This window comes from Nicotiana sylvestris, chromosome 9 (genome assembly GCF_000393655.2).
Source record: "Nicotiana sylvestris chromosome 9, ASM39365v2, whole genome shotgun sequence".
NCBI lineage: Eukaryota > Viridiplantae > Streptophyta > Magnoliopsida > Solanales > Solanaceae > Nicotiana > Nicotiana sylvestris.
The window spans coordinates 2,631,981-2,642,793 of NC_091065.1; the positions used below are offsets into that span (position 1 = coordinate 2,631,981).

A 10,813-nucleotide genomic window follows, 5' to 3' on the forward strand; every position below is an offset into this window, starting at 1 on the left:
AGGGATTACTGCTGAAGCAGTTGCAGCCTCTTGCAGCTCTTCGGGAACCCGTACTTCTTCGGGAACCCGTATCTCTTTATAAAGGGCCCGAGAAATAGTCTTGGGTTCCTTCTCTACAAAAAGGAAAGCTGCTGAAGAGGAAGATGAGGGTTCTTTGGTTACGAGGCCACGAGTTAGAAGACGCATTGTTTCTGATGACGAAGCTGAAGTTTCGGTTTCATTTATCGAACCTGTTGAAACCCCGATAATAATTCCTGATGATGAGGCCACTCCCCACGATACTCGTGAGTCTATTGACCAATTTTTTATTAGTGGATTTGGTTGTGGAGGTGTTGGGCCTGTTTTAGACGAAGTACCTTTATCGTCTTTTTCATTACCCGTGCCTGTGATTCCTACTTTACCGGGCCTAGTTATTTTCGTTCCTTCTTCTACTACACTCACCTCTTCTACGGCTCCTTCTTTGACTATTCCCCCTCCTATCGTTCATCATACTGAAACGGGCTCTTCAAGCAGAAGTGCCGCTATGAGGCGGGTAACTATTGAGGTTCATGCTGAGAGAAGCCTCTTGAGAAAGTCAGGTCAGGCAGATGTATGGTTGGAACCTCTTATTGGCCCAATTGAAAAAGCAAAGCTGGAGAGTCATAGCTCCTTGACTTTGATGAATGATATCGTGCATGCCACCTTGAAGGTATTTTCCTTCTCTCCCTTCTTTACTTTGTAAAATTTTTCATCTTTGGGATTCTTATTTCCCGTTTTTTAAAGGCCAATCTTATCGGCACGGAATTGATGAAAAGAATCGCCCCTCTGGAAAGATGGCACGTGACTCTCAATTGGAAGCAATCAACTGGAAGGAGCAATTTGAGAGTGCACAAATTGATATAGAGGACTTACAAGAGAGCAAGAATACCTTAGAGCAGCGAGTGCGGGCTTTAACTTTGGAGTTGGCGGTTTCAAAAGCTTCTTCAAATCAAGTAGAAAAAGAGAAAGAGCGTCTCAAGTCCTCTTTCTCAGAACAACTATCTAAGGCTAGTGAAGAGATCAGAGAATTAAAGGCTCTTTTAGACCAAAAGGAAGTTTACGCTGGGGAGCTCGTGCAAAACTTGACTCAAGTGCAAGAGGACCTCAGAATCTCTGATGATAAGGTGTGTGCTTTGGAATGCTCCCACGCCTTTCTTCAAGCTTTCCACAACTCCGCCTTGGCTGAAAATAAATAGCTGAAGAATGATATTGCTGCTTGGGAAAAGGATTATGAGATCCTTGAAGAAAAATCCGCTGTTGAGGAAAGTTGGGCATTTATGAATTCTCGTCGTGATACCCTTCTTGAAGCTGGCGAAGAAAACTTCAACCTAGAGTTGGAGTTAGCTAAGATCAATGAAACCATTAAAAAGGCTCAACAAACTCAGGATTTCCCTTCTCCCGTGGACGAAGTTCCTGTGGCTGAAGCTACCGTGAATGTTGAAGCTGATACGGGTATCCCAACTCTTTCAAGTCCAATCGAGCATGTTGATGCAAGTCAAGTTGAAACCGCACATGTTGATGCGCCTGCCCAAATTGAATCCGCTGCTATTGATGTTCCTGCCTCAGTACCACAAACTTCTCAGTGACCAATTTTTAATCATTTGAATGATTTTGTTTTTGTTTTTATTTTGGAAAATTGTATTCAATCCCTTAGCTTTATTTGAGGGTTGATTTTGGAAATGCAAGTCCCCAAGTCTTTTATGGGGCAATCTATATAAACAATTTCATGACTAAGCTCAAACTTAGTCTTAGATTTTTGTCTTGCATTTTGAGAAGTTTTTCATGTTATTATCTTAAACTTTTGTTTGCTTTATTCTCGCCTTTATTTTTAAGGACTTACAGAATAATTCGCATTTTTGTTTTTTGAAAATGCTTCTGTTAACCTTATGATTAATCTATTCACGAGTTTTATAAAAGAGGGCCCTTTTATATTTCGACATTTAATGAAGAAGACGTCTCAACTCCATGATGGTGTTATCATACGATAAAAGAAATAGGAACACACATGTTTCTTTGAAATAACTTTGACAAGTTTTTATTTTTTAGCCTTGTCGATTTTTGAATAAAACTTTACATGTATTTGAATTACATCTATAACTTTCTCGTAACTGTTTTTCTTGTAACAGATTTTAACAAAAGAAGAATAATAAACACGGGATTTCTCCTTATAACCCATTTTAGTACATAGCCTATATCCTAACTATGGTGAGATTTTTCTTCGGCCTTAGCTCGTGGCTTAATCTCGTGACTTTGTGACTTTTACGCTGCACTTGACTCTTTTAGGCTTGATTTTTTTTTTGCATCTTTTTTGCCTTTTTTTATACACATATCTGTGTATATTATGTAGTCCCTCAAGTGTTTGAGTGTTGAAGTATGAAGCCTCGAGCACTTGATAGTTTCTCTCATTTGGTCCTTTTCCTAAAAAGGAAAAGCATACGAGACTCGGAGGGACGATTATAGATGAAGACTGCATAACATGTTTTCGTTTCTATCAGAAAAATTATAACCCTAGGCCAGGAATTTTAGGTTACTCTGTGTGCCTTACAGGTCGTGACTCATCATTTAGAATGGGTTAGCTTTTTGCCTATCATCTAAAATCGTTAGTAAAATTAATAATTCAAAAATAAAATTTAAAATGGTTATACCTGACCGTGGGTTTTCCTTAGAAATAGTATCTCTTCAAATGAACATCATTCCAATGTGAAGGTAGTATCTTGCCATCCATTGTTTCCAGTTCATATGCTCCCTTTCCTGCAACATCATGAACTCTGTAGGGTCCTTCCCATGTTGGACTTAATTTCCCTGTGTTAGTTACCTTTGTAGATTGAAAGACCTTTTTAAGCATGAAATCCCCAATTTTGAAGAACCTGAGGCGTGCTTTTCTATTGTTGTATCATTCTATGACTTGCTTTTGTGCTGCCATTCTTATTAATGCAACTTCTCTCCTCCCTTCGAGCAAATTTAGATTGACCCGCATCTCCTCTTCATTAGATTCTTGTGTCGCCTATGCAAACCTTGTACTTGGTTCCCCTATCTCAACTGGAATTAAAGCTTCAACTCCATAAACCAATGAGAGCGGTGTTTCTCCTGTACTTGTTTTTGCAGTTGTGCGATATGTCCATAAAACTCCAGGTAACACTTCAGGCCAGTTTCTTTTTTATTCTTCTAGTCGTTTCTTGAAATTATTGATAATAACCTTGTTCATTGATTCTGCCTGTCCATTACCCACCGGATGATAAGGTGTTGACGTGATCCTTTTAATTTGCCAGCTTTAAAAAAATTCTGTGATTTGAGCTCCAATAAATTGAGGGCCATTATCACATACGATCTCCTTTGGTACGCCGAATCGACATATGATATTCCACCAAATAAAATCTCTAACTTCCTTTTATCGCACCTGTTTGAATGCGCCTGCCTCTACCCATTTAGTAAAATAATCAGTGAGAACAAGCAAAAACTTTACTTGTCCTTTTGCTTGCGGTAATGGACCCACAATATCCATTCCCCATTTCATAAATGGCCATGGTGCAATGACCGGATGTAACAATTCTGCAGGTCTATGCATATTGTTACAGTACCTTTGGAATTTATCACATTTTGCCACGAAACTTTCTGCCTCCTCTTCCATTTTAGGCCAATAATAACCTGCCCTAATTAAGGTTCTTACCAGTGATCTTCCACTTGCGTGATTCCCGCAATGAACCTCGTATACTTCTCTCATTACATACTCTGTTTGCAAAGGTCCAAGACATCTTGCTAATGGACCACAGAACATTTTACGATATAAATTGCCTTGTTTTAAGCAGTACCGAGCAACTTTTCTTCTAAGTGCACAAGCCTTTTTCTTGTTATCAGGAACAGTTCCATACTGCAAAAAAGCAACAATTTCGTTCCTCCAATCCCAAGTTAAATTATTAAAATTTACCTCATTAGCATCAGGATCAAGAACTGAATGAAATAAATGTATCACTGAGGCATTTGCTTTTTTTTCCACGTCGGTCGCAGATGTGAGATTAGCGAGGAAGTCTGCTTCAACATTTTCGTCCGTGGGTATTTGTCTAATTTTCCAATCTTGAAATTGTTTTATCAATTCCCGTACCTTCTCTAAATACTACTACATCCTTGCTTCCCTGGCTGTATAAGTCCCCAGCATTTGATTAACTACGAGTTGTGAATCACTCTTGATTATAATCTGATTTATGCCAAGCTCTCGTGCCAATTCTAAACTTGTAATCATAGCTTCATATTCTGCCTCGTTATTAGTTATGGAATGACATTTGATAGCTTGCCGAATGGTTTCACCCGTAGGTGGTACCAATACGACTCCCATACCTACTCCTCTCACATTAGATGAGCCATCAGTGAATAAAGTCCAAGTTCCTGGGTTAGCTCCATTGAACACCTGCAATTCTTTCTCTGCTTCTAACTGTATTCCCTAACTAAAATCAGCCACGAAATCTGCTAATACTTGTGATTTTACAGCAGTTCTAGGTTGGTATGCAATTTCGTATTCACTTAACTCTATTGCCCACTTAGCTAACCTACCTAATAACCCATGCTTATGTAATATGTTACGTAAAGGGTAGGTAGTTACCACAACGATAGGCTGACACTGAAAATAAGGTCTCAACTTTCTAGATGCCATGACTAATGCAAGTGCAAGTTTTTCTAATTGAGGATACCTCATCTCTGCATCTAACAAAGATTTACTTACGTAATAGATAGGGGATTGTTTACCTTGCTCTTCTCGGACCAAAACAGCGCTTACCGCCACTTTTGAAACAGCAAGGTAGATGAGTAGCTTTTCCCCAGCCTTTGTTTTTGCCAATAAAGGTGGATTTAATAAGTAAGTTTTTAAATTCCTAAGTGCTTGTTGACATTTCTCATTCCATTCAAAATGATCCTGCTTCTTAAGAGCTGAGAAGAATTTGAAACACTTCTCTGATGATTTAGATATGAATCTTCCCAAAGCCGCAATTCTCCCTGTTAATCTTTGAACTTCTTTCTTGTTTGAAAGTATATCAGGGATTTACTCAATGGCTTTAATTTGTGCAGGGTTCACTTCAGTTCCACGGTTAGAAACGAGAAAACCCAAAAACTTACTTGATGCAACGCCAAATGCACATTTTTCGGAATTTAACTTCATATTAAATTTGCGCAAAATTGAAAATGTGTCAGATAAGTGTGATATGTGGTCTTTCGAGTACTGAGTTTTAACAAGCATACCTCCATAGTATTTCCTAATAATTCCTGAAACAGTTTGGTTACTAACCTCTGATACGTCGCCCCTGCATTTTTTAGACCAAAGGGCATTACTTTATAACAGTAAGTCCCCCTGTCTGTTATGAACGAAGTTTTTTGTTTATCTCCCGGATCCATTTTAATCTGATTATAACCGGAATATGCATCTAGAAAACTTAATAATTCGTGACCCGCAGTTGCCTCAATCAATTGATCTATATGTGGTAGCGGAAAAGAATCTTTAGGGCAGGCTTTGTTAAGATCTGTATAATCTACACAGACCCGCCACTTACCATTTTTCTTCAGAACCACAACAGTGTTAGCTAACCAATTAGGATACTTTACCTCTCGAATGGAGCCAATTTTTAGCAATTTTTGGACTTCTTCTTGAATCACCTGATTCTTGAAAGATCCCTGCTTTCTCTTCTTTTGCTTCACAGGAGGATATGATGGATCTTCATTTAGTTTATGAGTCATCACCTCCGGTGGAATTCCAGTCATGCCTGAGTGGGACCAAGCAAAGCAATCCATATTAGTTTTTAAAAATTCAATTAACTTACCTTTCATTCCTTGGTCAAGATTAGCTCCAACATAGACTTTTTTATCCGGCCATCGAGCGTATAACACGACAGGCTCTAATTCCTCTATCGTTGTTTTGATAATTTCATTCTCTTCTGGTTCTTGAATGGTATCAGGCCTTGAGTCTACATCTGTCTGTCCTTGTTCAGTTGAGGTTTGTGTTGTGATGTCCTCGACTGCCTTCTGTGATTGCTATTTGCCTTCACTTCTCGTGCTTGTGTCTGCAACAGAGTTGATAGCCCTGGATGTATGTTGATCCCCACGAATTTGACAGATTCCCCATGGTGAAGGAAACTTAATAACTTGATGCAAGGTTGAAGGAACAACATCCATTTCGTGGATCCATGGCCTCCCAATAATCATGTTGCAAGCCATTTCCATGTCTACTACTTGGAACTTTGTATCCTTTACGATCCTTTTAGCAAATGTGGTGAGTGTTACCTCTCCTTTCGTGACGACACTGGAATTATCAAATCCAGATAGAGTATGCGCCTTTGGTATTATTCTATCTTCAGCTTGAATCTCACGTAATACTCTTAGCAAAATAATATTCACGGAACTACCTGGATCAATCAAAACTCATTTTACATTAGTATCATGCACAATTAGAGATATTACCAGTGCATCGTTATAAGGGGTTAATACACCGTCAGCATCTGCATCATTGAATGTAATATTGTCTTTTTCTAGAACCTGTCGCACCCGTTTCCCTTGGGTAATAGTTACTTTGGAAACTTTGTTAGCTGCAGTATATGATACACCATTGAAGTCTTCACTCCCACTTATAACGTTAACAGTTCTTTTGGGAGAAAGGGGTTTTGGAGGCTCCTGCTTGTTCTTCATGTAAGCTTGCTTGCCTTTCTCACTGAATAACTCGGTGAGATATCCTTGTTTTAATAAATGATCAACTTCACTTTGTAAAAATCTGCAATCTGCTGTTTTATGCCCATGGTCATTATGGAACTCGCACCAATGGTCAGGGTTGCGCCTGTTTGGATTCGATCTTATTTCCTTTGGCCATCGAACCTTATCTCCCATGCTTCTCAAAATGGCTATGAGCTCAGAGGTGCTGACGTTGAAGTTGTAACCTCTGAATCTCGCTTTTAATTTTCTATCATCGTCCCGTGACTCATAGTTGTTTCGCTCATTCCTAAATCTTGATGAGGGACCTGATTCTCTGTTCCTTGATCTGTGATCGTGCCTTTGGTTATCCTGTTTTGATCGTGAGTCTTTTCCCGCAGGTCCCATATAAGGCTCGTACCTGTTTTTACCGAATCTTTTGTCGGTCTCTGCCCGTCTTGAATGTATATTTTCTTCTTTTTGAGATCGTGGCATAGTATCTTCCTCAATCCTCAACTTTGTGCTATACCTATTATAAATATCATTCCACGTTGTAGCTGGGAATTCTCGAAGGCTCTCTTGAGTCTCCTCGTAGCTTCCGAACTATTTTCATTCAAATTACTTGTAAAGGCTATAGCTACCCAGTTGTCAGGTACACGCGGCAATGTCATTCTTTCACGTTGAAATCTGTCCACGAATTCTCTAAGAAATTATAAATATCCTTGCTTGATTTTGAAAATATCCTCCATTCTTTTTTCCACTTTTTGGGCTCCCCAATGTGCTTTGATGAAAGAATCTGCAAGCTCAGCAAAAGAATTTATAGAATTTTCAGGTAGAAGAGAATACCATGGTAGTGCTCCTTTGGTGAGTGTTTCACCAAATTTCTTTACTAGGACTGATTCAATCTCCTGCTTAGTCAAATCGTTGCCTTTTACTCCCGTTGTGAAGGCAGTCACGTGGTCTCGTGGGTCTATTATTCCATCATACTTTGGAATATGAGGCATTTTGAACTTTTTTGGGATTGGGAGCGGAGCAGAACTTGGCTTCCAGGGTTGTTGTGAATATCTATCCATATCTACCCCCTTGATTATAGGCGGCACCCCAGGTATCTGCTATATGCGTTCACTTTGCTCCTTGAGCTATTTCTACAAGGTTAGTACTAAATTTTGCAAATCAGAATTAATTGCATTACCTGGTTCTCTCTCCTGCGATTTACTGGGAGTTCCACCGCTGCCTGAGTTAACAAGTCCGGAACGAGGGTTTTCTATAGTGTTATTATTTGGAGTAGGTGCGGGTGTTGCAACAGGTAACTGGTTAATAAGTATCTCAACAGCTTTGTTGACCTGAGTAGTAATTAATTTCTGTAAAGCTTCATCAGCGGCTTCCACATTTTGAAATTGAGCATACTCGTTTGTTTGAGATTCATCAGGAGCACCCTCGCGAGATTGTCGTGGAGAGTCTTGCGGAGCAGGAACTCGAGTGTTGATATTTTGTGGATCTCCCTGAGTTTGTTGGTTCTGTTGGTTTCTTTGAGTATTGTCATTGTTATTCAACATAGTTGATGCAACAAGGAAGGTTAGGTGAAAAGAAAATAGATTATCAGATTCCCGGTAACGGAATCAATTTGTTTAACCAAAAAATAGAATTTTAGTCAAAGCTAGAATTTAGAAGAACGCGGGTTACTGATAATCAAAAGAATATATAAAAGAAAGCAATTTAAGATAGCCAAAAAATAATCAGTAAAGCAAAGGGTATTCCAATAGTCTTCCGTGCCTACAAGTGATCGGATTCTTTCCTTTTATAGGTATCTTGAAGGTATGCGTTTTCCCCAAATCATAATGAGACTATAATGAATAATTAAAGACATTAAATGCTATGTTATATAATCATTATAATCAATACAAATTCTCTAACGTATCTAGTACTTAATGCCCGTCAAATTCTGTATCTGTGCTCTTTACTGTGGTCAGATCCATTCCTTGAGATAAATGACTTAAATAGGTACGGGCACTGAATCCTTTGAATGTCCACCCGTGACTCTTTCTTTGTCTTTGCTCGTTTCTATTGTTGCTTGTGCCTAATTATAAATCTTTGACTATTTGACCAGTCCACGTGTATCAACACGTCACCTACATATATAAATACAATTTTTCCCAATACAAACAGAGACATGCGACATACTTCTTTAATATTAAGTATAGATTTCTTAACTCAAACATGGAACCTCAGAGCGCCAAATTTATGCAAAAGTAACTTTAAATAGGTCATCTATTCAATTGGAAAAGTTAAGACATACTAGTATCTGTTATAGTGAATTAGTCCACGAGGCTCAATGTTTAAAACAGAGCATTGTCGTCTAAGTAAGATACTCACAATACTTTTATTAAATATTTATCAATTGGATTTTTTTTTCTTATATGGCCAGAATATGTATATGGATTGAGCATACGAACAATAAGAAAATCCTAACACATATTTCTGATAGGATCAAACCTGTTGTTGTATGTGAAAGTAGACAAAACAAAAGAAAGAAAAATCAAAAAAAGATAAAAATATGATGTAAGCGCTTACATCGACATTCTTGTGATGTAAGCGCTTACCTCAGCATTCTTATGATGTAAGCGCTTACATCGACATTCTTATGATGTAAGCGCTTACCTCGGCAGGGCATTTAAATGCTTATAAATAGGGGTCTACATTTTCATTTGTAGAACATCCCAAAACTTCTTCTTTCTCTCTTCAATTAATAAAGAGCTATTCTTTGTGTGGCCGTGGAGTAGGCAAAAATTGCCGAACCACGTAAATCTTGTCTTGTCTTGTCTTGTGCAATTTATTGTTTCTCTCCTAAATATCATTTTCCTTCTATTATCTTGACACGCTTCCTCAACAACTAGTATCAGAGCACAGACAGTGTAATTCTGGTAGAAAAGTACAGTATTGGTGCAGGTACTATTCACAAGAATAGTGCGACACTATTGATCATCGTTACTATTCACAAGCACTATTCACATAAATTGTTTTTGTGAAAAATGGCATCGGAAGAAGGGAAGGCTAAGATTGACAAGTTCAATGGAAAAGATTTTAGATTCTGGAAAATGCAAATAGAGGACTATTTGTACCAGAAAAAATTACACTTACCTCTGACCGAGGTGAAACCGGAGACTATGTCCAAAGCGGATTGGTATCTATTAGATCGCCAAGCTCTTGGTGTGATTCGTTTGACGCTAACACGAAATATGGCATTTAACATCATTAACGAGAAAACCACTGCAGGCCTGATGAAGGCGTTATCAAATATGTATGAGAAGCCATCTGCTTCAAATAAAGTCTACTTGATGCGTCGATTGTTCAACTTAAAAATGACAGAAGGTGGATCAGTCACGGAACATATCAATGATTTTAATACAATATTAACTCAGTTGGGTTCTGTTAATATAACAATTGATGACGAAATCAGGGCGTTGATTCTACTATCATCTCTATCGGAGAGTTGGTCTGCAACAGTAACTGCAGTTAGCAGTTCATCAGGAAGTACCAAACTCAAATTGAATGATATTAGAGACTTGGTTCTAAGCGAAGATATTCGCCGAAGAGAATCAAGTGATTCCCCAGGATCTGCTTTTAGTACCGAAAGCAGGGGAGAATCAACCAAAGAGGACAGATTTATGGTCGTGGCAGATCAAAGTCAAGGAGAAGAGGACAATCCAAAAATCGCAAGGACATTACTTGTTGGAATTGCGATAAAAAGGGTCACTACAGTAGTCAATGTAGAGAACCAAAGAAGAAGAAGGAAGAAAATTCAGCAAATGTAATTGCTGAACAAGTCGGTGATGCACTAATTTGTTGTGCAGACAGTCCAGTCGAATCTTGGATTCTGGACTCAGGTGCATCCTTTCACTCTACATCATGCAAAGAATTATTGCATAATTATATTGCTGGAAAATTTGGGAAAGTTTATCTAGCAGACGGCGAACCTCTCGACATTGCCGGAAAAGGTGAAGTTCATATAAAGACTTCACAAGGCACGCTATGGAAATTGCAAAATGTACAACATGTTCCTGGCCTCAAGAAAAATCTGATATCTATGGGTCAGATTGACGATGAAGGATATACAACAACATTCGGCAACGGATCG

At 38.6% G+C, this 10,813-nt stretch overlaps 1 protein-coding gene across 1 annotated transcript; it reads left to right on the forward strand.

The window, feature by feature from the left end:
* Positions 1 to 812: 812 nt before the first annotated feature.
* LOC138876955 (spindle pole body component 110-like) lies at positions 813 to 1,604 on the forward strand. Its single transcript, XM_070156233.1, has 2 exons — positions 813 to 1,142; positions 1,215 to 1,604. Exons 1-2 carry the CDS (start codon positions 813 to 815, stop codon positions 1,602 to 1,604), a joined length of 720 nt encoding a protein of 239 aa, XP_070012334.1.
* The last annotated feature ends 9,209 nt before the right edge of the window (positions 1,605 to 10,813 follow it).